This window comes from Ambystoma mexicanum, chromosome 7q (genome assembly GCF_040938575.1).
Source record: "Ambystoma mexicanum isolate Mex_15411 chromosome 7q, UKY_AmexF1_1, whole genome shotgun sequence".
Classification (NCBI taxonomy): domain Eukaryota; kingdom Metazoa; phylum Chordata; class Amphibia; order Caudata; family Ambystomatidae; genus Ambystoma; species Ambystoma mexicanum.
The window spans coordinates 809,055,236-809,082,877 of record NC_090941.1 but is presented as its reverse complement, the minus strand read 5'-3'; the positions used below and the strand labels follow the sequence as shown (position 1 = coordinate 809,082,877).

General features: G+C 43.6%; 1 protein-coding gene across 2 annotated transcripts in view; it reads left to right on the top strand.

The window, feature by feature from the left end:
- Positions 1 to 27,642, top strand: part of ARHGAP42 (Rho GTPase activating protein 42) — a 979,121-nt gene that overhangs the window by 910,380 nt on the left and 41,099 nt on the right. The window contains exons 20-22 of one of the 2 annotated variants that reach the window (XM_069639111.1): positions 13,124 to 13,504; positions 14,989 to 15,100; positions 19,641 to 19,703. In XM_069639111.1, coding sequence (XP_069495212.1) covers positions 13,124 to 13,504; positions 14,989 to 15,100; positions 19,641 to 19,703 — 556 coding nt within the window. Of the gene's footprint in view, positions 1 to 13,123; positions 13,505 to 14,988; positions 15,146 to 19,640; positions 19,704 to 27,642 lie in introns of both variants that reach the window. The other variant, XM_069639110.1, reaches the window with a different exon arrangement.

Sequence of the window (27,642 nt, the reverse complement as noted above, 5' to 3'; positions counted from 1 at the left end):
GGCTTTAGCTGGATTTCTGTAGTTTTGTTGCGTTAAGTTCTCACCTTATCCCTGCAACTAAAGTTTTTTTCCTTGAATTTCAAGGGTTTTGTTATCCCTTGCATGATTAGCATTAATAATACAGACGATTGAGCTAATGAAAACAATGTATCATGTGCAGAAAGTGAAATAAAAAGAAATTGTGCAATCACATTCCCCCTAAATAAACCTGTTCTTAAAAAACTTTGTTTGCATATTAACTTAACTTTTTAAAGTGTTTACAATTATATGTATTGTTGATAAATAGAAAGTTATTTAAGTGTTACAATAACTGTGTACAAAGGTTACACTCAATGTATCCTAAAATAATTCTTTACAACACTACTGCCCATATATATATATATACATACATGTATATATATATATATATATACACATACATGTAAATGTACATATGTTTTTTTTAAACTGTTTTATAGCCGCAGCTGCTAAGGATGCATGCGCGGCTAAATGTGGCAACGAATGGGAAGTTTTACCCACGGCTTCCACAGTAGATAACCGAAGCAATAATGAAATGCATTGCATCAGAAAGAAAAGATCCCCACGCCATGGGGCACGTGACTTCACACGCAAGGAAGTAAAACAATAGAATATTTACGGCGTTAGAGTGTTAACACACGCAAGCAACGCCAGAGGTATTTGGACCTCATTTCTTTACACGTACATTGGTAAGTTGCTTTCCTTCTGCAACCGAGGGCAACATTGTACAATATGTGCTCAGCAACGGAATGTGTATCAACATACTTTATGCTTCATTCTCATAGGTCATGGACTTTTGCAATTAGTGCGATAATCGGGTGATAGCATTCTATGCCAGGGATACACACGTGACAACTAATACAAAACCAACGCGCATTTGCCATAATATAACCACTGGGCTAACAGTAAGAATGTTTGTCATAGGATCTAACTCAAGGCATCATTGTGCTTTGAATTTAGGATTTATTTGATTACAAGGGTTATTTATTCCGGATTACCCATTTTTATGTTGAATAGCTTTAACTGAACGCACAACAACCGTCCTTACGGAATGCACGTGGTATGCCATCATATTGTACCAATATTTTACCAATTCTAAGAACACACAGACTGCCCCAATTAACAGGCATATTGTAAATTTCATCTCACTTGCATTTTTGTTAACAGATTATTACTCACTATAATATAAACATATGGCATGCTATTTAAACACACAGATTGTGGCTTTCCACAGGGTAATACATTAATTTTGCGAGATATTATGTTTTCGACATGTGCAATCAAACTAACAATTATGACTGAAATCAAGTCTCATGTTACAATACCAAGTAAAACTAAGAACTCTAGTGAGACAATTGCTGAGCATGACAAACCTATTAAGATCACTTGGTTCCGCTTTTCATCAACTTATTATCAATCTTTGCACTAAGGTCTGGACATGTGGGTAAGGTACATCACTCACATCTGGGCACACACCACCAATGCAACTTTGCATAATATTGGAGTAACTTTACAATGATTTATAACAAATGTATCTTTGTTTTTTTTTCTGCTTCCGCCATACCCTTCACGGATGAATATATTATGGGTATGTAACCATGTGATTGTACACTATACTATGTGCTCGGATATCTGACATAAATGAATTTTATCATTTACTGGGGAACTCAATTTTCAACAAAAAAACTTTGATTTTTATTTTATTTTTTAAACGTATTTTATTGGCATTTAGAGAATTAGACATTAAGCTTTGATTAGGCCATGACATGTGAAGATTGTCCCATCGTCCAAACATTGTACGTGGTAATATTTAAGAGAAAAACAATGGAATAAACAAACAAACAAACAAGACAGTCTTCTTTTGATGTTATGGTGTTTCCAAAGTCTATTCAGGGGCAGGGGTGGAGGGGGGTGAAAGATCAGTTGCCGAGGGTGGTCCAGGTTGGGTGTCTTATCGTGGTTTAGGCAGATCTCTTACTGTCCTTGTGCCGAGCCGGACATTCCCTTCAGGGGGGTTTGTGGTCGGCGGCGAAGGGTATGTCTCTCAGAAGGGCTTTCCATGCTTTAAGGGTATTGTTCGCTTCATCCCGTCTGGCGTTTGCCCCTTCCTGCCATGCTCTAGTCTCCGCTTCGGTCCATCTTTCGAGCTCATTGATCGATCGTTCGTGTCTTGGGCCCCCAGGGGACTTCCAGGCCATAGCTATGGTTCTTTTTGCAAGGATGCAGGATAAGTCCACCAGCTTGTTTACATGCTTGTATTTGCTCGATCTGGGTTGTGCCCCAAGTAGGCATTCTTTTGGGTCCCATTTGTATCTAGTGATGCCCGCAGTTGTGCAGGTCTGCTGAACTGTGGACCAGGTCAGCCGTATCATTGCCACACCATGGGCAATTTGATGATGCTTTTTTGTTGAAGCTTGCCACCTGCTTTGGGGTCATGTACGTTCTGTACAAGACGTTCATTTGTATTTGTCTGAATCTGGCGTTCCTGGACACCTCTTTGGGGTAGAGGAGTATCCTTTCCCATTCTTTGTCTGTCAGTGTGACACCCAGGTCGGTTTCCCATCTTTCTTTCAGTGCAGTGCTCTTGCGGTTGGGTTTGTCCATCAGTCGGCCATAGAGTCGGGTCACCGGTTTCCAGCCATCTGCTAGCTCGTGCATTTCTTGCAGCAAGGGGTCTGGTGTGGGTTCCTCTGGCCAGTTGCTCCATTTTTTCTTTGCAATCTGTTTGATTCTGTGGTACCATAGGAATTGGCCACTGGTTAGTCCTTCTACCGTCTGCATCGATTCGAAATCTCTGAATTTGCCATCTTCAAACATGTCCCCCCACACGTAGATCCCAGCTCCCTCCCAGCGTCTCGCCACCCTGAGGTCTGTGATAGTCTTGCATACATCCACCAGGATAGGGGTGTCGGGCGAATACGGATGGGTCAATCGCTGGACGGAGCAGGTTCTGGTCCAGATCTGTCTGCCCAGTTTTGTGATCATGGGGACGTCCTGTACTGCCTCAGTGGGTTCCAGAGTGTCTCCTTGGGGAATAGGTCGCAGGTCATTTGTCTTAGTAGTTCTAGTTCGCTGCACGGCTCGTCCTGGAGCCACCTCGTCATGTGGCTAAGCTGTGTGTCTAGGTAGTACATTTGAAAATCAGGAAGTTGAACTCCACCCTATTTGTGACGCAGCGTAAGAACTGTTAGGGACAGCTTGTGTCTGGATGGGCCCCATAGGAAGTCTCTGATTAGTGTCTCCAGTCTCCGGAAGAAGGGTGGGCGAATGTAGTGTCAGATGTTTGTGAAGAAGTACAAGAAGCGTGGGAGGATTATCATTTTTGCAATGGCTACTCTACCCATCATTGCGAGTGGCAGTTTCGATCAGAATTTCATGGACCTGCAAAGTCCTTTCATTGTGATTTCGGTGTTGTGGTCGTGTGTAAGTTCCGGGGTGTGATAAATATTAATTCCTAGGTATCGAAATGTCTTAGGTTGCCATTTTATCCCCACTTCTGGTAGGTCGGATCCCTCCAAGTCTCTAAATCGGGCTAGTGGGAATGAACAAGATTTTGATCTGCTGAACCTGATCCCTGAATAGAGTGCGTAGTTATCGAGGACGGCCAGTATGACCTGTGCGTTCACGTGTGGGTCTTTCACATACAAGAGTATGTCGTCTGCGTACAGGGATATTATAGAGTATTGGTTGCCCAGTTTGATGCCGGCATCGAAGAGCTGCTTTCTAAAGTAGATAGCGATCGGTTCCAGTCCCAAGATGTATAGTATCAGTGACAATGGGCATCCCTGCCTGGTGCCCCGCTGTATCGCCCAGGCTTCTGAAATCATTCTTCCCGTTTTCACTCTTGCCATGGGCGAGTTGTAGAGAACCTTGATCCATCTCACAAAGCCCTCTCCAAACCCAAACTCCCTCAACACCTCAATCAGCCACTCCCAGTATATGGAGTCAAAAGCCTTGATGGCATCGAGTGAGAACACCGCACAATCTTCTTCACTTGTGTGGGTTTCTGCTGTGATGTGTTGCAGTCTTCTCAAGTTAACCGTGGTGTTTCGTCCCGGGACAAAGCTGTTTTGGTCTTCGTGAATTATGGTCCCCACCACCTTCACGAGTCTCTTGGCTAGGATATTGGTCAGGATCTTGCTGTCATATTTGAGCCTCGCTAATGGACGGTATGAGTCACAGTCCGTGGGTGGTTTGTTTGGCTTAAGCATGGGGACATGATTGTCTCCTTCATGGTGTTGGGGAGAATTCCATTCTCGTACACCTCCATGTAGACCTTGTGTAGTATTGGGGTGAAAGTGGCTTCGTAAGCTTTGTAAAACTCAGGTGGAAGACCGTCACTGCCGGGGGTCTTGCAGGTGGGCAGATACCTGATTTGCTTCTGTGACATCGTCCGTGGTGATCTCTGCTTCCAATGCCTCTCTGTGTTCCTCTGAGAGCTTCGGGAGTCCAATCTCTTCCAGGGTGGCCTTGATGTCTTCTCTGTGTATTTGATTGCCATGGGAGTATAGCTTGGAGTAAAATTCTGCAAAAGCGTTGTTAATATCTTGTTGTGACTTATGCGTCGTGCCGCCTTCGTCCCTGATCTCTGTTGGGAGGTGTCTTGGCTGTTCGTGTTTGCACAGCCAGGCCAGTAATCTGCCTGGTTTGTCAGCTTCCTTGTGGGCCCTGGCGGTGTGCACTGCAAAGTCGAATTTTGCCAGCCTGTTCTGGGCTGCGTGGCTTTCGTTACGGATTTCTTGCAGTGTCGCTTCTGTCTCCGGGGAGGTGACGGAGTATGTCTCAAGGCGCGTTATCTCAGCTTCCTGCTCCTCGAGCGCTGCTGTCAGGTGCTTCCGGATGCCCCCGGCCCCTGATATTGCTTCTCCACGCGTTACTACCTTCATAGCCTCCCACATCATGCTCCAGCTCGATACAGATCCTTCGTTGTTGTCTTTGTAGTCCTCTAGTTTGGTGCCAAGATGTTCCCTAAATTCCTGATCGGTGAGAGCCGCCGCGGGCATTCTCCATGTTGGGATCGGTGGTCTGGGTCCCCTCAATTTCCACTGCATGAGTAGCGGTGAGTGATCAGATATGGATCTACCTAGATATGCAGTTGCATCCGCCTTTGAGATTTGGTCTCTGTCGATGAACAAGTAGTCGATCCTCGTGTGGATCTTGTGCGGAGCCGAGTAGAATGAGTAGTTTCTCTCAGTGGGGTGCTGTTCTCTCCAGATGTCTACCAAATGGAGGTGTTCTAGCGTATCATTGAGTGTGTGGGTGGCCGCATTGCTGGGCTGTTGGGGGGGGGGGGTGCAGATCTGTCCATGGTTCTGTTCCTGACGCAGTTAAAGTCACCTCCCCATATGAAGGTTCCTTCCCTATGGTGTGCCATTTTGGCGCATAGTGCTCTGAGGTTATTCCATGGTGTGTAAAATAGGAGTTCACTAGGCATACCGCAGTGTGCTCTATGGTTCCCCACATTATTAGGTATCTGCCTTCTTTATCGACCTCTGTGCCCACAAGTTGAAATGGTACTTCTGGGTTCACCCACGTGAAGACCCCTCAAGCGTATTTAGAGTAGGGTGCTCCCTTCCCGGTGCCTCCCATCGTTCCGCCAGCTTGGTTGACGACTCTTCCGACAGGTGGGTCTCTTGGAGCATTGCAATTGAGATCTTCTTTCTGCAGAGATAGGACTGGATCCTATTCCTTCTTAGGTATGAGCCCATCCCTCGTACATTCCACGTCATCACTTTCAGGTGTTTTGCCATTGGGGTGGAGTGGTGTGTCCTTTGTATCTACCCTCTTTGATGTTTCTCAGCAGCTGCTGTTTTCCTTCATTGGTTCCCCGGTCTCGGGTCTTAGTGTTGACCTCATTCGGGGTCTGTGGTGCCCCTTCTCTCTGCCACCTTGATTGCGATAGTGTGAAGACTGTGTAACTAATGTAACATTTAAAAAAACTGGAACTGGTGCGCCCAGCGACTGCATCCTTCTTGCGGTGCTCGGGTGCTCTCGCGCCATCAGGACCCATCCGGGTATCGGGCTCGAGCGGGGTCGGTCTGGCAACTGGCCTGACCTGTTCTGTTCGTGGGGGTTGAGTCCTGTGCCTGGTGTGGGGCCAAGCGAGGGCCGCATCTATTTAGCCATCGATAGAGTGTGTTACTTTCTTGGTTGCTTGGGGTTGCGGAGCGGCTTTGCTCATGTTTCTTGTGTGCTGCAGGCCAGTTTTTCTCAATTGTCCTTGGGGTGAGTTTCTCCTCCTTCGGCAAGGTTGTTGTCCTCCATCCACATATTGGCAGCTGCCGGGGACTCTAGGAAGATCGCACGGCCCTTTTAGAGGACCTTAAGCCTTGATGGATAGAGCAGCATGTATTTTAGGTTTAATTGCCTAAACCTGGCCTTGACCGGCACACATGAGTTTCTCTCCCTCTGCACCTTTGGGGTGTAGTCTGGGTAAATAGTTATTTTGGCATTGCCGCGTTCAATGGGGCCCCCCTCCCTGGAGTACCTTAGGATGGTTTATCGATCTTGGAAATTGAGTATTTTTGCGATCATCGGGCAAGGATGTGAACCCGGGGGGGGGTCTTTTCTGGAGGGGCCTGTGTGCTCTTTCTACTGCAAATCCTTGTGTGAGTTTTCCTGCTCCTATCTCCTGTTGTAGCAGGGATTCAATGTACGCTGTTGGGTTAGGGCCCTTGTCGCCCTCCAGGACACCCAATATTCTGAGATCGCACCCTACATATTTACACAAGACCTATTTACAACACCAAACCAATTGCTATCACTACAGACATATTAAAAAGAATTCAGTGGCAATTATTTTTGTATCCCCTTATTTTACAAAAATAAAAACAGGAATAAACTCATGAAAAGAGTAGGCACCACAAACCCATACTTTAAATATTATTTGTGGACTGAAATTGCATAGCTGACCCCATAGTGTGCCTGAATTTATTGGGGCAATTTACCCCTGAAAAAAAACATTCCATTTCTTTTTTTATATAATAGGAGTGCACAACTAATCCCATTTCTATATTCTTTGTGAGTGTATATTTAAAAATAAAACATATGGGAGAGTATATTTGTTATTTACAGTTGCTAAAGTGTGTTCTGCCTAACTCTGAAACTTTCCCTCCCAGCTCAATTTTGAAAAGGTGATGTATATAAGTGCTAATACTGACGTAATTGATGTCACTCTAAGTGCTGGATATGTAAAGCATAGACAAAGTTACTCATCCGCATTATTGTTTCTTATGTTAATTGATTCCATTTCACATTGAATGTTATTGTTAGTTGCTGAATTTTAGATTTGCTTGTGTGTCTTGTGTATATATAAATAAATATATTTTAATATAACTGTATGTGAGTAACTGTTTACTCAGATACCTGTGTGAACTGATTTCATTGTACTGCTCTACAGCTAAAACAAAGAGATGATGACTGGAAGGTTTAGAATGAATTATAACCTCTGGCATTGCTCTGGGCAACCTTCCAGACCATCGTTCTTCGCCTGCCAAGCCATTACAAAGTAAGGAAAGACATCTGCAAATCAGGCTTGGTCCCACCCCAAAAGGGGCAGTCCAACCCGAACTGACGAGGATTAAGATTAATTACAAACTTCCACCAATCACCTCTTTTGTTTTGCACTGCCCTACAGCTCACATAACTCTTTCTAAAATAGCTCAGCCACTCCTCCGATTTGTGTAGTACAGGCCTATATTAAGGGTTTGGGGATCCCTAATACAATATATATAATATAGGGTGGCAATAGCCACCCTTTATTTAAAGTGAGTCGGACTCCCATAGGAACCCCTCAGAATTCTATTATTAATAACCTTGGATTCGTGTAAAGGATTTGTCCAATTTTAAAAGTGATTAGGGACTTGCGCCCTCCCACACTGCAATGTTTCTTAAAGAACCGTTATAAAAATAAGAAAGTTATTAAGAAGACAAAAAAAAAAATGTCTCCCAAGTTGCGGCCTACTTCCCATTCATTTTCCCATAGACAAACAAGGTCATTTTTTTCAAAACGCGCACAGTTCAGACTGCTGAACCAATTTGGTCCAGGTCTGAAACAACTTGGCCACAAAGTGTTGACTCACCATCCATGCGTGGTTTGGGGTTATTCCATGAAGTAGTTATTTAAATATTTGAGAGAGATGGTGTGTCCTCTTCTGCAAAATGGATAGTTATATCTCCCATGGTGCATTGCAGGATCATGGTTTTCAGAAATGAAAAAGCCGCCATTTTGTTTTTCTCTCGATGCAAGAGATATTCGAGGTTATGGCCGAGGATATGGGAAAATGAAATGCAGGAAAGAAGCTATTTTCAGGTCAAACAATATGCAAATGCCATCAGGCTAAAGGTGGGGTGGGGGTGTGGCTAGAGGGCACCAAGTGAAATTTAGAAGTTGGAGGAGGTCTATGGACTGATTGTGCAACACAAAGCTTTCCGTAGCCTCGGCCTATAGCCGCAAATAGCCAACATCTCAAAGAAAACAGCGTCACAGAAACAGCCTGTGTTGTTGGGGGAAAGGGATAGGTGAGGAGGCCATCTGGGGAGTGGGAGGAGCTGGCACAGATAAGGGGGCACTTGGTGAGGGCCTGGAGGGGCAGGAAAGCATTTTTTTCCCACCCATCTTTCCCCGATATTCGTGGCTGCAAAGGACTACGTATAGTCGCGATTAAGAGTAGTTCTGTGCTCGCGGATACAAGTTTTAAAAAAAAAAATGTTTACAGCTCTTGGGACGTCGGAGGTGAAAAGCCATGGCCAGTGACATAATTGCCATCCAGGTCTACCATACATGCAGTTGCCAGGACAGACGCTGCTTAGCTTCAAAGTGAGGAAGGGGCCAGCCTCCTCGGGCCATGTTGCTCGCTTAATGAGCCAAAGTTACAAGACCACTGGGCCGGCCCTTTCCTTGCTTTGAAGCTAAGAAGGATCAGCCCCGCTTTGAAGCTAAGCAAGGTCAGGCATGGTTACTGCATGGATAGGCAACCGAATGAGCTTCCAAATTGTTATTTTTTTTAAACCGCGCGGCAGTCCTTGTAAGTTTTGCACTCAGAAACCATTTTTTGCCTTTTGCTGAATTGCATTCTGGTATTTGTAGTCTTTCAGTCAATAATACTAAACTAAATGTATATTTTTACAGTAACAGTGTACAGTAAGTAACTGTCGCTGCAGTAACTGGGACGAACCCTGCTTAGTTTCAAAGTGAAGAAAGAAGGTGTCAGCCCCCTAAGGACATGTTGCCTAAATGAGCCTAAATGAGCCCACCTTACAGGACCACTTAGAGAAACATGGCCTAAGGGGGCTGGATCTTTCCTTGCTTTGAAATTAAACAGGGTTGGTCCCGGTTACTGCATGGATGGGACACAATCCACAGTCCCGAATGCTGTGTGTTTTCCTATTTTTGAATATCTCATAACACATAGCATCCACATTATTCTTTTTTAAACCGTGCTGCTGCCAGTCCTTAAATCTTGCACTCAGAGACAATTATTTGCCTTTTGCTGAATTGCATTCTAGTATTTGTTGTGTCCCGGTGAAGATGGGGGGAATGATGCAACAATTGTACACTTTTTGCCTAACATAGTTCAATAAGGATTTATATATTTGAGTGACACTATGGAATGTGTTTTATTCAAGTTATCTTTATAAAGCAGAGTGTTGTTGAACGCCAGACATGGGGGTGAGGAGGGGAAATGATGAGAAGGCAAGTATGCAATTAGTATTTGCCCACAATATGGCAAGAGAATTTGTAATCCTGGACACTTGTGCAGTTATTCTCCCCTGATTGTTGCTGCTTTTCAGGGCACAAGTAAAGGACACATGTGGGTGAAAAGTGTACCTTTTTTTTCCAGAGTGCGGGCACAGCACATGGGGTTTTCTGAGGTTGGCAAGCTTGCTCAAGTATTTGGCTACCAGGATTTTACTCAGGTTGTCATGTTCCCAGTGCAGATGCTTACCCACAAGACCACAAGCACTTATTTCGTATTGGGATTTTGTTTACCATATTTGTCAACAAATTGCTGGGTTTAAAGGTGAGCACCTTTTATGGAAAGATTTCTTCTCTGAGATTATTTTTCTGGTGTTCATTACTTTTTGTAACCATCCAATGCGATTTTGTCTTGTGCACTTTCTTCTAAGGAGAAGGTCAATTGAACCACTTTTGTATATTTGGCTTTAAAATATGTGGCCAGTTACGTTGTGTATATTCACGGGTGCCAGCTTTTGATTTTCGCTTTACAGGCAAAATTACCTGGGCATAAGTTATTCTTGCAGCTGATCATTTTCTTACCTTTTTTATGCTGCTTCAATGCAGCTATTTGGGGTTGTGTGATGTATCACAAAAGTCACCAAGAGACCAGCTATAAAACAAGGGGATTGTAGCACGCTGCTTAACCAAAGTGTGAGATCCTCAGCAAATAATTTAATTGCACAGGGCATTAACTATAAACATTGAGTTCTCAAAACCTGCAATTTGTAATACATAATAAAAAAAATAGGTATTTTTACAGCTACAGTGACATCAAGGGTGAAAATTCACTGGTGACTCAGGTCTCCCATCTATGCAGTAACCAGGACTCACCCTGCTTGTCTTCAAAATGAGAAAAAGGCTAGCCCCCCTCAGGCCATGGTGCCTAATAAATGAGACAATGTTACAAGACCAGTTAGAGCAACATGTCCTGAGGGGGCTGGCCCTTTCTTCACTTTGAAGATAAGCAGTAATGTGTGTATATTCATGGGTGCCAGCTTTTGATTTTCGCTATGGGTGCAGAAAGTACCTGGGCATATGTTATTGTTGCAGCCGTTCATTTCTTCCCTGTTTCCGTGCTGCTTAAATGTGGTTAGTTGGAATCGTGCGATGTATCACAACAGTCACCAAGAGACCGGCCATTAAACAAGGGGCTTAGAATATGGGACAGGACATTTCGGCATGGCCAGTTATGTGCACCCCGTTATGGCGTGACCTTTTTGCCACAGTTTCTGTTTGGGCGTGCCCAGTTAGACGCAGTGAGTTGGGGCGGATACCTCTTGGTGCAAGGATGTTTTGGCTTGAGGTCGCAATTGGCACACCATGAATCTGCAGGAACTTTTCATTTTGTACCTCTCGGCGCGAGGATGTTTTGGTGCGAGAGGTCACAATTGGCATGAACCTGCAGGCACTTGGCATTTTGGAATATGGATAAATGTGAAAAAGGTGTATTTGCTGCAACATTATAAAACCGGATGGGACATGTATTTCACTGTCATTGCAGAATTTAACATGTATTAAACATGAAACACGTTTATTTACTGCAACATTATAAACTGCATGCAACTATCCCTCACAAACAACTTTATACCATGTACACACAGACACACACAAACGCTCACATCAAACACGCACACATTGCATGCACACCCTCTCAGATGACACTCTCACCCTCACACACACATTCCCCCTTACACTGCACATATATTCAAAAAGAAGACCACACTTGCTCTGGGCAACATTCTAAAACAAAAAAAATTAAATAAACAAAATCGCATTTATGCTGGCCGCTGCTATCCGCAGCCATGTCCAAACATCCTGTTTGCCAAAACAACGGTGCCGGAATGGCTTTTGTGCCAAAAAGGGCATGCTGAAATGAGATCTGCGGCAGAATTGGTGTGGCCCAGAAATAGTCCCCACGCCAAAATGATGGCACTGAAAAGGGGTGTACCACTTGGTGAACACTGCTTAAACAAAGTGTGTGCTCCATGGCAAATAATGTTATCTCACTGCGCATTCCCTAAAAACATTACGAGTTCTCAAAGCCTGCAATCTGAAGGCCATGGCTAGTGGTCTGGTAGCGTTTTAAAATGGACAGTGGACACGGCCAAAGGCCATGCCCACTGACCATAGCCGAAGCGCTCTAGAATCTATGGAAAAGCAAAACCCTTGAAATTCAAGGAAAAAACTTTAGTTGCAGGGATGTTAAGGTGAGAACTTAATGCAACAAAACCCCTGAAATTCAGCTAAAGCCACCTTGGCTTTGCAGGCCCTGTTGCACAGCCTATGACCACAAAGATAACATCACAGATCACATCATTGATGACTCCCACATCAAATATTAGATCTAGATTCAGAACATACCTGATTTCATGCAGGCCATATCTATAAAGGGCCATGTCAGGTCTACCCAACATGATATTATACTGGACTGAAATAGGAAGTGCACTAGCAAATACATGCACATAAATATATTAGTGTTTGGGATAGTCCCGACTTTGGCTTCACTAATAGCAGCCACAACAGAACATTCGCTGGCGGATAAATTACATATTTTGTTACGAACTAGGTGTGTTTTTGTGTGGCCTCTAAATGTCAGTCTCTATGTCCTTGTTTATATAAAAAAAAGGTGGTAGAGGCATAACTGGTCACACAGGCGATAGCCCCATTGCAGTTTATGACTGTTATGGTGTATTCACCTGCAGATAATCGAGAGATTATGGCTTCAATAATTGATTACTTTTCCAATACCGGTACTGTTTACTTTCTCAAGTCAGTGTCATTCCTCAATATGGACTTACTTTCATGGGTCCTACAACTGTGTGATGAATTAACCTTTTTTAGAGATTTAAATTAAAGCAAATGGGCCTGAATAGGGACCATATAAGTGTTTCACAAAGTTGGGTTCCGCAAACGCATTCTCATGAATACACGCTTTTATTCTCTTATATTTATGGCGGGTTCCCCTTAGCTGCCCCTGTATTCCTAAACTACAATGTCCACTCTGCTTGAATTGCATTTTCTTGATCTAAAAATGCTATTTCTTGAGCCTGCAGAGTCCCATGGGTAGTCATGTGTGTTGTGCAGGTAGGGGCTAATAATTTTTTGAGGAATCTTCAGGAAAAGAAAATTCTAGTTGAAAGCACAAGAAACATTATTGCCCTTGTTTTGGGTTATATTATGGTGTAGCCACACTCACTCTTCAAAATGTTTTGTTTGCCTTGGGGAACTTTATGAAACACCACCCTTCGCACACTTATTGAAAATCTGGAATAATCATTTACTACATTATACACCATCAACAGATGTAATTTATTTGAGCAGCATGCTGTATCATTTGTCCAACATACTCCATTTCATGTTTTACAGGTGATTCCTACAGCAGCAGTCCAATCAGCACTCCAATGGGCAGCATAGAGTCACTGTCATCCCATTCGTCGGAGCAGAACAGCATCACAATGCCAGTGTCATCACAGCAAAGAGAGAAGAGTGCCGGGATTTCCTGGATTGCGTCTGCCCCCACTTCCAATGGGCAAAAACACTCTGGACTCTGGACAACCAGCCCAGAATCAAGTTCTAAAGAAGATGCAACAAAAACTGATTGTGAATCTGACTCGCAGAGTGTTTCCTCAGTAACCAGCCCTACCAGCGTCTCGCCACCAATTGATCTGACCAAAAAATCACTCTATGGTCTCTCTGGATTAAAAAGATCTGCAGCATCTTCTGTTCGGTCAATTTCTACCTTGGATGGTAAGTTTAAGAATGGTTAATGTCATGACGTTGAGCATTACCTTTGACTAAAGTTGAATTAAAAAATGATACACAGTAGAATAAAAGCAATAGGACAATATGTTTCACACTCTGACATTTATGTACAATCGCTGGCATTTGAGTTTTTTTTCTCAAGAATCCTGATGAATGATTGTAGCTTTTTAAAAAGCAGCATTTGAAAACCTACTCTTATATCGGATATTGATGTAATAAGATTTTTAAGACTCAGATGTTGAAATCCTAGTATTGCAGAACATATTTCCTTATGGGAAATGGTGCTAGTGACTGCCTGTAGGTGTTCCTCAACACCTGTAAGAGACATGATACAATGTACATTATCAGTGCTACAAATTTGTTTGTGTAAATGATAAAGAATGTAAAGTAACATATCTAGGGCGTAATATCTTGTGAAGGATGTAATCTACACATGAAATCGTAGAAAACTACACTGAATTGAATGGGTGAATGTTTATTAGTTCTGAATTGTCATCATGCTTGATATTGTGCTGAATACATTTATGATTTTAATATAAATTTAAAACTTTGAATATCATTTCACTGTTTTAGTGCTTCTTACCTACATTAATCACATTTTACTATCATTAGTGTCCATGTATCCTTACCTCGAGAGCTTTTTCAAAATACAAGAGTCTGATTGGGGAGGATATTCTTCAATCCCTCTCCAGATTTACCCGGAATGGCTACTCGGGGCTTCACTTAAGGCCGGCATCTCTAGAGCTGTAAGCATTCCTTTAATTCAGAACGTAATGTTGCAAAGGCTCATTGCAGTCCTTCTATCCCTTGCGATAATTCATTGATATTATCAATAAGCTTGGCTGGCAGGGTATAGCACCAAATGATTGTGTACTCATAATGTACGCTCTTCCTACTTCATGCCATTGATCTCCCCCTGTGTGAGTGTAGGGACATAACTTGGGCCAGAGCTACATTCCAAGATATCTGGCAACAATGCAAATGCCCTTCAGGCTTTCTTCCCACTTTAAAATGGACATCTTTATACACATTGCAAGATTCTATCATTGGTGAAAATTACACTGAAATAAATTAACATTTTTCATGAAATGAAAATAATTTGTTTTCGCAACGGTAGGTGGTCTTACAATAACAACATTTAGCATTAAATAGTGATGTGAATGTGAAGCTAAAAAGCTGAATGACAATAGGGTTCAAAATTCATTTTAACATAACATAACATTTTGAAGAGTACATTGTGGCTAACTCCTCACCAATAATTGTCAAAGAGATAGGTCGAACAAAGTTTTTCTATCTACAACTTTACCTACGTGCAATAGGTTCTCAAATGGGACCTACTACTGATGTTTAATAAATATATTTATAGAAAAATGTCTATCATATTTCACCATAATCTGAATTTAAGATTATTCAAAATTTACTAAATTCTTATATGGCCATTCACTTCTGTTCAATACAATGTTTGTTAGGAACGAAAAGCTGCAGTGGATCTGTTCGGAGTTTGGCATCCATGGATCTCAAAGACACACCACAAATTCCAGCCAACCCTGACCTACCACCGAAAATGTCCCGGAGACCAAGGTTAGATACAGCATCAAGCAATGGCTACCAGAGACCAGGATCAGTGTAAGCCATTTAGATTTTTTAAATAAATTGTGAAACGACTGTCGTCCAAAAGAGAACTGGAATAAGCATTTTATTTAAAAAAGGATTGTGTTTTCAGTTTCTTGTTGTCGATTGTTAACAATACATTGCAATATCCTTTTTCAAGTGGATTTTAAATGGCTACCATGGTACCTCTTGGAACGTGCAGGTCTTCATGTATGCACATTTCTTAAATATGTTCATCATTCAACAGGTCTTTGGTGTTTACTGAGGGCTCAAGACTTTTTCATGCTACTATAGCTTGCAGCTGCTGTCTAGAAGGTTATCACATCACCCAGGCCTAGCGCCTCAGTATCTTGCTTTGACAGCAGGAAAATTGTTAGCTACCGGTATAACCAACTGCATTTTGGTGACTGATGCTATTTCGCTTGCTAACCGCCTAATCATCTGCATCTTGCTACTATCCTACTTATCACCCCGTTATTAACCACCCTTTCCCTATGCTTTTCCTGGGGACGTAGTAAAGTCTCTGCCATGATCTCCCCACTGCTCTTCCCTACCCTCTGTTTCCCACCCATCCTTATCCATGTCCACTTCTCCAAAAAGCACTGTTGCTGCTCCATCCACTTCTGGTTTAAACTTGTGTACCTCTCTCGTATTCTGATATAATCAACCCTTCCTCTCTCCATCTCATCTTCTTGCCCTTGAAACCCTTTCTAAAACTATGACTATCAATTCTATTTGCTCCATCTCAGAGTACTTCAACTGCCAGTGACCTCCTCTGTGTTGGTCATAAGAGAAGTATGGATTCCTGCACATTGTCGCTCTGCATACTGATTGTGCAACCTTCTCTCACTCCCCTCCCTTATCTGAGAAAGGTACCAGGTTTGGCTTATTGATCCGCAAAGCCTCCTCTAACCTCTGTGATAAATCTTATGAGATCATCCCTAAGATCCCTACATGGGCCTCCTCTCACGTGGCCTAAGAAATGGTAGCCGCTACCTGATCCTGACTCTCAGGTGGTATTATGAGGGAGGGTCATATGGGAAGGAACTCATGTCAAGGGGAGTGAGCGACAGCTTTAAATGATTCCTCTAATGTTCCTAACGCCCTAGTGGCCTATTGTAAATGGACAGTTTTGACTTAACAACCGTGATATACTTCAAGTCCCATAATGCTTATGGTACTGGGATGAGAAAGAGGTGTTCCAGGGTGATTAAGCAGAATGAGCAGTCAAGTTGTTATGGCAGAAAGCACCTAAGTGGGATCTTTAAATATATACAAAAATAAGTATAAATATATACATGGGCTTTAGGTGCAGAAGCAGAGAGAAGCTGTGGCAACAGCAGGATGCTGTGCGGGAGATACTGTAGTTGCTGGGGCACTGTAGCCATGCAGAGAATGTGCAGCAGAAGACATTTCGAAAGCAAGCCACACTGTGTGGGAGACGATTTCCTGACATTCCATAAACTGCTCTGGTACTCAAGTCACGCCAGAGATCACACAGAGCTGCCAGAGCTCCTCTGAAGGACTGGGTTGACCGCGGCAGTCAAACTCAAGCTGGCAGAAGCAGAGAAGGCCCTGAAGAGATCTGCAGCAACACCGGCGAGTCATAAGGAAACGCCAAGGTATACCGATGAGATGGCCTGAAGCAGGTGACCCTGGGCCACTCTGAAGAAGACTGCTAGGTGAAAGTAATAATTTTGAATATGAACGAATTAACTGATGCAAACTGAGCGCAACTCTCCTAATAAGGGATACCAATTAGGGGACCATTGTACCCTGCATTGCCAAAACACGAGAAGAGGGATATTAAGGCAAACTGGGTGCAACTCTCCTAACAAGGGATATCAATCAGAAGACAATTGTAACCTGCATTGCGCAGTCCATAGAAGAGTGATACAAGGACCAACTGGTCGCAACTCTCCAAGTAAGGGATATCAATTGGGAGATAATTGTTACCCCATTGCCAATAGCCATGAGGTTGCATAACCACAAGACAAAGGCAGCAAGAGCAAAGCTTTCCTTGTATGAGAGACCAAGGGAGTGAGAGAACTGCAACCTTAATGGCCTACAGCCAACAGGCGAGCAAGAGAACAATATTTGTTTTATGGCAAATCAGTTTGGGAAGAGATGTAACCCACTTTAATAGTCAACAGACTATAAAGAGAAGCAGTTGTTGGTTCAAAACTCCTCATGTATGTTCCTGGTGTGGACGGTTTTTGTAATGACCACATAGTACATTTGTAGTAGTAGGAGGTTTATTCTGGCAGGCGAGTATACCAGGAAAGAAGAACATGATTTAAAGTACTGTGGTTGTGTTAAAAAGGTGTGGTGGAAGAGAAGTGTTAATTCCATCACATTGTCTTGATGAACTGTTGCATTTCAGAAAGTGATTATTGAACCATCCTGACTCAAGTGTTTCTTTTGAAGAAGTATTATGATGTATTAACAATTGTGTGGCCTTTGAGAAAAGAGCATCTGCCATGGTTTATGAAATTGTGTTGTGAGGAAAAAACGTGTGTTTTGCCAAGTGAAAGGATATATTGAATGGAAAGGACATTGTATGCTACGCTGAATGGAACTTTAACATTAAGCCCTTTCTCTACATCTACAAAAAAAAAGGTTAGGGGGAACCTGTGGACCCAGTGAACTCGCCTGGCAATTGAGGAAAAAGGTAAATTATCCCCTTCTGTTTCCCGACCCTCTGGACAATACTGGTGCACTGCAAGGGTGTTAGATTTTTAAAACCGGCTATACTTTTCATCTGAATTACATTAGGAATCCAACCACTTTTTATGATGCATGATGTTAGGTCACGCAGGCCAGACAGACCACTGCTGGGAGCACCCAGCCAACATCCAGTGACAGGGGGGCACCCTGCCCACCCGTGATCCCATGGGTGCTTCTATGGCCTGAGGTCACCCAAGCCATCACCACAGACAACGCCGGAGTTGCACAGCAGGGGCACCGGCATATATGTGCCCAGTTTCCCGGCAAGGGCTCTGCTGGCGTATCGGTACAGAGTTGCCCAGCAGGGGCTCTGCTGACATAGGGGGGCCATTGTGAACCACGTTGTCCAGCAGGGGCACTGTCCAGGTAGAGGGCCCTGCAGCAGCAGACCCCCTGCCTGAAACACAGTACCAGCATCGCGCTACAGCAAAGAATACACAACATGCAGGAGTCAGTTGGCATCGACTGACAAGCCGGAAATAGCTTGTCAATTTTATTCAGCTCGTCATATGGTCTTAGACATGTGACATTAGCACAAGCCCTGGGAGGGACTCGTTCTCTTTGAAGGGTGGCACACCACAGATGAAACCAGAACAAGTAGAAAAGTGGGCAATGCAGAGCTTTAAGTTTAATAGCATCTGTTTCAGAAAAGATATATTGCAAACCATTAGTCAGTTTGTATTGTTTGTGTTTTAACAGGTCAATTGTGTTTGATAAACAAAGGGAGGGTGTACTCAACGTGCAGTTGCTTCTGAGCTCTCCTTCTCAAAGGCATTTGAGTATTCACTGATTACTGGAAGACTTGCGCCACAGTGACCTGGTTGGCATGCCATAGTAGGCGCTAATGGCTCATTTGGCCATTACTTAGTGCTGCTTCCGCTCCCGGTCCATGTTGGCTGCCAAGGAAATGGAAGAGGGGCTGCATATGGAGCCCCAACTTCCAGATCCATGGTGACCATCCTACAGAAGTAATTTCATTCCATGAACAGGACGCCACGAGGCTTCTCGTTCATTGAATCAAACTGCAATGCTCTCTGCACCCAGGTTACTGGATTGGTATCCTGGGGTGCTAATAGCGATAAGCCCCGATCCAGCCCTTTTCCATGTACTTTGCCATCGAGTACAGCCCGCCACCCATGCCATTATCACCATTAACCTTTTAATGTCCAGACTGCTAATGGAGATGGGTATGAAAAACCAAATAGAGATCTCGAATGATCATCTTTTCCCATTACATGCAGATCAGTGGGGAAAAACGCAGAAGACACTGCCCGTGGCACCTATAAATTAGGAGGTATAGTGAGTGTTCAAGACGGCAGCGGAATAGAGTACGCAAAAGATTTCTTTTGTTGTGGTTTATTTTGGAAAGGAGGATTGGTTGGGCAGTGGGGTAACCATCAGCAGTTGCACTGTAGGGAAGGCCGACTTGTAGTTCTTAATCCACCCCCTAAGCCCTCTATTGCGATTGGTCAACGTGATGTGAGAGAGTGGTAACTGAACATAATTAAAATGGGTGAAATGAATCTGTGCTGTACCTTGACGTTTGTTGTACCATTGATCCGTCATGCTGTTATACTGTCAATGCATTCTTCGCAAACCCCTTGAACTGCTACAGAGCGCCTTGTCCTGTGATTATATTTGTTTTTGTACCTACATCTTCATGTCAGCGCCCTGATGCCTGCGAGCGGGTGACACTATATAAACAAATAAATAAATAAATAAAACTGCTGCATTGGAAAAGCTGGTTCAGGATTAAATTGCATCTTCTCCTCTTCATTCTTAGTGTTGCAGCGAGAGCGCAGTTGTTTGAAAATGCAGGTTCCTCCAAGCAAACTTCTCCAGGACGGTAGGTTTTATTTCAGCTTTTAGAAATACCCATTGGATATGTAACTGATCATGTGTTTCTATAAGCGCAGTTGTGCAGCTCTGCTACGTAGTCAGTATTTCACGGAATGTACATCGGTGAATGAAGTAAAATGGTTCGCCATTAGTCAGGTTTGCATATCTATTAGTGCATGGAAACCTATAATAGCGTCCCAACAAAGCAAAGTGTAAAAAAACAAATGTCAAAGGGATGCTATGGATTCAAACATAGGACATTGTGTGGAAACAGAAAAATAAATGAGGCCGGGAAGCCCAGAAAGAAACACACCAACACAGGTTACAAAGAACATACAAGTGCTTTATTTAAAAGCTACACCAGTTACCAAGTCAATTGACAAACGGATAGCTATTCGGCTCTCAGAGTAACATAACGAACTTCAACGAGGGTTCGATGTGTTAGTGAGAGAGACCGTACGTTGAAATACCTGGGTCTTTTATACAGTTTGTCCAGCCCTTGGCCAACCCTCTCGCGGGTTAACCATTCTATGAGCCGGGCCTATAGGTTCCTTGCCAGGTCAATCCTGTAATATATGCATTTCGATTGATTTCACTGATATAGTTGTACATTTACATATAGGTCAACGGTAGGACAAGGTCTCAGTTCGCGACCCCGACAAGTGGCCTGCAGGTATATTAATTATTCATATGTACGGAGGTCACAACGGCCAGAATCTTACTCAGAATGTCATTCGGCCTCCATTTTGATGTTCAGGGTGACTTCCATATAACAAGAGAACCTAAAATGGCGGCTTAATCCAAGATGGCGACTTACATTACTTTCTCTAAGGTCAAGACCTTGCCGTGGAGTTTGTTCGCATATGATGTTTAGACAACTTGGCGTAGGCCAATACACATACAATTGTTACGATAGGAGGCATAATATTGTTTCAATTCCGACAAACCCTCCTTTTGGCCTATGCCAAGTGCTAATATCATTTCTAATATCTTTGTAAATAACTCCATGCACTGTCGTCCATACATCCTGAATCATTATCTGTAATATCTATAGCCATTAGGTCGTTCATCAGAACCTCTTGTAACGCAAACTCTTTAGATGCTGTATCTGGGGCATACATTTTGTGCCCTATTGTGCTCACTGCCTGAGCACAACATCCCCCTAGTATTGTACATATACTAGGTAGACATTGGAAACAGCAACAAAGGAATAGCAGGATTCCCAAAATAACCAATATAACAGAAAGCACCTTCCAACCCCAGGATCGTAGAGAATCCCAGAACCAAGCGCTAATATTCCAATCTCCCACAGGAACATGCACTTCAGAACTAAGGATATGCAAGTTCTGTATTGCTTTGAAAATTGTCGGTGAGGAATCTGGTACGAAAACACAGCAAGCGGACCCCACTAATTTGCATACTCCACCACGTTCTGCCAGGATGACATCTAATGCCATCCGATTTTGGAGTGCTACCAATCTTATTGCTTTCTGTTCCAGTGTCATATTGTAGAGTATATCCGTGGTCCGGTTGATGGTTCTCTCCAGTACTCTTGCTAGCCCCCTAATATTTTCAGAATTTGCTATCTGTCCCCAAAATGGCACAACTGATTTTGCTATATCTCCCAATACTTGCCCAGGGGTATCTCCGTTCTCGTCCCGCCGTGGTCGAGCCTTAGAAACTTCCAATGTACTCGCTATGAATACCCCAGGTAACAGGATTCCTAAATAACAGGTTCCCTGCCAATCCTTGGGCAACCAGGGAAATGCTAAATTACTGCAAAGTAAATAGACAGGCCCCCCTACATACAGAGGCCTGTTCTCCCCGGTCAAATTTACAATGTTCACACAACCTTCAAAATCTCCCATTGACCGAGTGCCATTTCTTTGTACACAAAAGGGGACTGAATCGGGGCTATGATTAATAGAGTAGGAAGGAGGCACAGCGTCCTTATTGCCTATCGGAGCCATTTTAAAGGAAATTAGAGTTTGAAAAGGAAGAGATAGTTTATCAGATGGCCTAATAGAAGCAACATTAGGTTTACTTCTATTTGCAAAACGCAAAAAGCCTTAGAAACTTCCAATGTACTAGCTATGAATACCCCAGGTAACAGGATTCCTAAATAACAGGTTCCCTGCCAATCCTTGGGCAACCAGGGAAATGCTAAATTACTGCAAAGTAAATAGACAGGCCCCCCTACATACAGAGGCCTGTTCTCCCCGGTCAAATTTACAATGTTCACACAACCTTCAAAATCTCCCATTGACCGAGTGCCATTTCTTTGTACACAAAAGGGGACTGAATCGGGGCTATGATTAATAGAGTAGGAAGGAGGCACAGCGTCCTTATTGCCTATCGGAGCCATTTTAAAGGAAATTAGAGTTTGAAAAGGAAGAGATAGTTTATCAGATGGCCTAATAGAAGCAACATTAGGTTTACTTCTATTTGCAAAACGCGAGCATCCCATGGGAGTCAATTCACGTTTCTCAAAATCATTTAAATTAGTTCCATCAGAGTTCCCTGAGATGCTATCATTCCAACTGCCAAAGAATAGTGCTCTAAGAGAGGCATAGCAAGCAGTCGTTAAAGGTAAAGGGTGAATATACCATCCTAGCCCCTTGTTCCCATATTGCGGTAAATGGGTGCAAATCCAGCAATTACTCTTATTAAAAATGGCATGCGTTGAATTCATTATTATCATTAAAGTGTTATTATGGTACTTTCGTCTATGCTGGGAATCTCTAGGTGACAAAGTATGAAGGTGTACAGAGGGAGTCAAAGCAGTAGGTACAATTTCAATTGGCAGTAGAGGTTTTAGAGGGTAAATTTCTTCAAAGTACCAAAGTCCCACAGCAGTAATTATACAAATTCCAATTACTATTAACACAACACAGCAATATGTTTTCGGGGCCCAGGCACATTGTTCGTTGTCCGAGTTGGTCACCCCCTTATTTACAAGTCCAATGCGAGCAGCAGCGGTGGAGGTGGCAGGCATCGTAGTTTCTCAATCGACGACCCCAATGTTCGTTGCTGTTGACACTACGGTCGCGTGACTTCTTAGTCCTTCCCCAACCCTAGCCAGCAGAATCCCTTTTTTCCTTTTGTTCAAAAAGAACTTTCTTTTACAAGCGAAAACTTTCAATCACTTCTTCTTTTCAGATGCACAGGAAAAACCTGTGCCGTAGTTCTATTTTCTTCGTCGAAGGTCGTACCTGGTGGTACCCAGTACTGTTTGATCCGGAAATAGGGTAACGTCACTTCCTGAGGGAAGCAACGTATCGGAGGTGGCAGAAGTCGCAGAACTTGAAACAGTGTTTTCCGGAAGTGACCTTTTCAAAGAGTGCGGAGACGAAATGGACTGTTCCCCAAGCTCCACGGGCTCAGAGAAATTCTCCGACACACTCACAGCGCTATTTGCTACTGCAGGATCAGAGATTGTAGCATCAGCGAGGGGTTCTGCTTCTTCTGTAACGTGTGGCGTCGGGTGAGGAAGTTTCTTGACATGCGTCGCGTGGATCCAATGCTTCTTTCCAGCCACCCGCACTGCTGTCTGGGTGACCAACAGCACCTGGTAGGGTCCCCGCCAGCGAGGCGCGAGACAGGAAGACCTTTCGTAGGCCTTCACTAGGACCCAACTTCCAGGATGAATATCGTGTCCTGGGCCCGTAAACCGTACAGGTAAAGCTGATTGGACCTGATGGTAAATGAGATACAGATTTTTAGTCAACTGGTTACAGTAGTCTACAAGCAATACATTTTCGACCTCCCTCAGGGTTTTGGGCTTCGGAAGGCCCCAAATGTTAGCAGATCTCCCCATCACTACCTCAAATGGAGAGAGCCCAGTCTTAGTTTGAGGTGTGGTACGCATGGCTAACAATACAATAGGTAAGGCATGTGGCCATTTCAGTTTGGTGCCGGCACATGTTTTAGCAAGCTTATTCTTTAGGATACCGTTATGTCTCTCTACCAACCCAGCACTTTGAGGATGTCTAGCCGAGTGAAATCGCTTTTCAATGTGTAACGCTGTGCATATCTGCGAAATTACTGCTGCAACGAAATGGGGACCGTTGTCCGACCAAATTACCCTACGTAGCCCAAATCGTGGAAAGAATTCCTTTACCATAGTCTTTGCAGTGGTCATGGCAGTAGCATCCTTAACTGGGAAAGCCTCAACCCATTTACTAAAAGCACAAATAATCACAAAAACATATTTTAGATTGTTACACTGTTCCATCTCAATAAAATAAAAGTGGATGACCTCGAAGGGAACAGAAGTTGGCCCAAAGCTACCCCTTCGAGTTACTGTCCCCTTCCCCACATTGTGCTGTAAGCAAATCATACAATTCTGAACATGTCGCTGTGCAATCTTCAAAATTTTATCATTTACCCAGACTTGTTGTAACATTTTCGTGATCTGCTGAGCACACACATGCGTAGGACCGTGTGCCATTGTAACCATCGCCAGTACATATGAATCAGGGAGCAACCATTTCCCTTCAGATGTATCCACCCAACACCCATCATCATCTAGTTTCCCCATTCCTTCGGCCCACTTTTTAGATTCTTCTATTGTGGCATCAGTTTGGATATCTCGCACAGACCCGATACCCTCATCCATTACATAGGCATCTTTTGTTTCCCTTAGAGCGTAGATGTCTGCGCTAAGGTCTGTGGCCGTTTGCCTGGCTATCTGGTCAGCAATAGCATTCCCCTTTCCCACATCATCTATGACCTTACGATGTGCTGCACATTTCATGATCGCTAACTGACTAGGGAGCGAGAGTGCCGAGAGCAATTGCACTATCAGGGGACCATGCTGAATCTTGGTCCCATGTGAGGTTAGGAACCCTCTTTCCGACCAGAGCCTCCCAAAGTTGTGAGCCACCCCAAAGTCGTACTGGCTATCAGTATATATGTTTACTGTATGCCCTTCGGAGAGTTCACAAGCTCGGGTCAACGCTATAATCTCTGCGGCCTGCGCGGAGTTATGCGGAATTCTCTTACTTTCAACAACCGTACTCAATGTAGTGACTGCGTAGGCAGCTGTAGATGTACCATCAGGAAGTTTGAAGCAGGAGCCATCACAAAACAGCTCCCCTTCCGCATTGCCCAAAGGAGTATCTATAAGATCTATCCTGCCCTTTGTTTCCTGTTCAGTAGTATACAGGCAGTCATGTAATTTTTCGTCACCGCAAACAGTATTTTGCGGGAAAGGTAGGAGTTCAGCCGGATTAAGAACACAACACCTCTTAATTTGAATGTGAGGGGCAAACAGAATTAATTCGTACCTCGTCAGCCGTGCAGAGGTGAGGTGTTGCGTTTGGGTTTTATTCAATAGAACATCTACAGAGTGAGGTACCATCAAAATTAAATCATGGCCTAGGACCATTCCCTCACTCTGTTTTACAGACGCAGCAGCAGCAGCGACAGCTCACAAACATCTTGGCAAAGCGCATGCGACAGGATCAAGGGCGGAAGAGTAGCAGCCGCATGGCCTAGTCTACCCTCCGTGTTCCTGTGTTAACACAGCCAAAGCACATCCATCACATTCATGCAAAAACAACACAAAGGCCTTGTCATAATTTGGAGTACCCAGAACCGGTGCAGAGCATAACGCAGTTTTGAGAAGCTCAAATGATCGTTGATGTTCCGATTTCCATAGCAGCGGCAAAGAAATGCCCTTCTTTGTCAAAGCCAATATCGGTTTTATCACTAGTGAGAAGTTTGGGATCCACAACCTACAGTAAGAAGCCATACCTATTAAGGCTATGACTTCTTTCTGTGTATTTGGAACAGACATGCCAGAAATGTGTTTTATTCTTTCAGGTGTCAATCTTCTCCCCTCCTTTGACAGGAGGTAGCCTAAATAGGCGACCTCCTGACAACAATATTGAAATTTCTTGAGCAAAGCTTTAAGACCGTTTTCGGCCAGATGAATAAGCAACAACACAGTGCCTTCTTTACAAGCACTTTCAGAATCTGCAGCTAAAAGTAAGTCATTGACATACTGAAGCAATGTACAAGTAGTTGGCAATTCAAGGGTATCAAGCTGCTCTTTCAAAGCCCTACTATAAATGCTTGGACTTTCAGTATACCCTTGAGGTGCACGAGTAAATGTGAACAAACGTCCCCCCAAGGTGAACGTGAACAAATATCTACTCTCCTTGTGTATAGGAATACTAAAGAAAGCATTATTTAGATCCACAACACTAAAGTGCGTAGCTGTAGCAGGGATCATTGTTAGTATCGTTGTTACATCAGGCACAATTGGAAATTGTGGGGCGACAACTTTGTTAATAGCACGTAGATCAATTATAAAACGGTATGGGATTGCATTGTCGCCTTTCTTGTATACAGGCAACTCTTCAATCACTCCTCAATGCACAAAATCGGAGACAATGCACTTCAAAGCACGCTCGCCCTCAACTGATATTTTATATTGCGGAATGGGTGGTAGTTTAACTCCATGTTTCAAAACTATTTTAACGGGTTCAATCTGTAGCACCCCGACATCATTGTCGTCAACCGCCCATAAACATTACGGAACAACGCTAAACTCAGGAGGCAATGGTCGAGTCAGAAACTGAGAATTGGGAAGTTGCTGTGGTGAAACCGTCAGTCGCACTCCGTCAGAGGAACAATGAATTACTGCATTCAGTTTCATCAACAAATTTAACTCCAGCAAATTCTCTCCACAGTTCGAAGTCAGGAGGAAGGGACAATGGTCCGTGAAGGGACCCAAAGAAACAGACACCGGCGAAGAAACCGGGCAAGCAATTGGTATGCCAGAAAACCCTACAGAAACATTTGTTTGCCCTGACAGTGGAATGTTTGGAACCCGGGAATGAGCAATGGAGCACTTCTGTGCTCCAGTGTCTATCAAAAACTGATGTTTTCTATTCCCCACTAACAATTCAACGTAGGGACCATTCTGATTAACAGGAATAGGTGAAGGTTCCAAATCCTGCTTCGGGCAGTCCTAACAAAATAAAATGTCGTCGGAAGGAAGCTCTTCAGAAAGGTAGGCAGCAAAAGGGTGATCAAATATGTTTCTCGTATCCACACTCGAAGTCTGATTTTTCCCGTGAAAAAGGTTCCTGAGGATCTTGCGAGAACTGACCTCTATCGGGGCCCCCCGCTCCGGGGCGTCCTCTAGGTCGTCTACCCATACTCCCAAATGCATTGTTTGACCTTTGGCAAAGGACGGGGCACTGTGCTCGCCAATGACCTTCCTGGCGGCAATAGGCACATTAATTAACATTCACAGGACCCAAAGGAGCGTTTCCTTTCGGGACATACTGACCTCTGGTCTGTGAAGTACCTCCTCTGGGATTTCTAACAATTTGTTGCAACAATACTTTAGTCTTCAAATCTCCTTTCCTCTTCTCTATTTTCTCTTTTTCATTATTAACACGGTTCTCATAATACTGAGCCATGTGCAAAACTTCAGATTGGGATTTCGCTTGCCAAGCGCTCTCAGAGGACATAATCTGTGACTGGATGTCGGGCAACAATCCACATACAAATTTGTCCACAAACAACCTTTTCCCAGACTCTGTGCCCAAGTCCTGTCCACTGAAGTCAGAGAATACCTGTTCGAATCTATTAAAGAACTCGGTGACACCTTCAGTTTTTCCTTGAACACAGGCCGTAAGCTTGTCCCAAATAATTCTTTTCTCAGGAATTATGGTTTTCAATTTTGCGACAATTTTATCAGGCAAAGTAAGTATTACCTGAGGTGGTTTCTCTCCAGCTGGTCTTTCCCCATCAGACCTAGTCATGTTAGCCCACGTATTTCCCAACCCTGGCACATCGTCTATTGTTCGAACCTGGTTCCATAAATCTGCGGGCAGGAATACAGGGAATAGCAAGTCAATATCACTTAAGGTGAACACAGAGGACTGCAAAACGGACTCTATCTCTTTGTAGAATCCTGTCGGATTTTT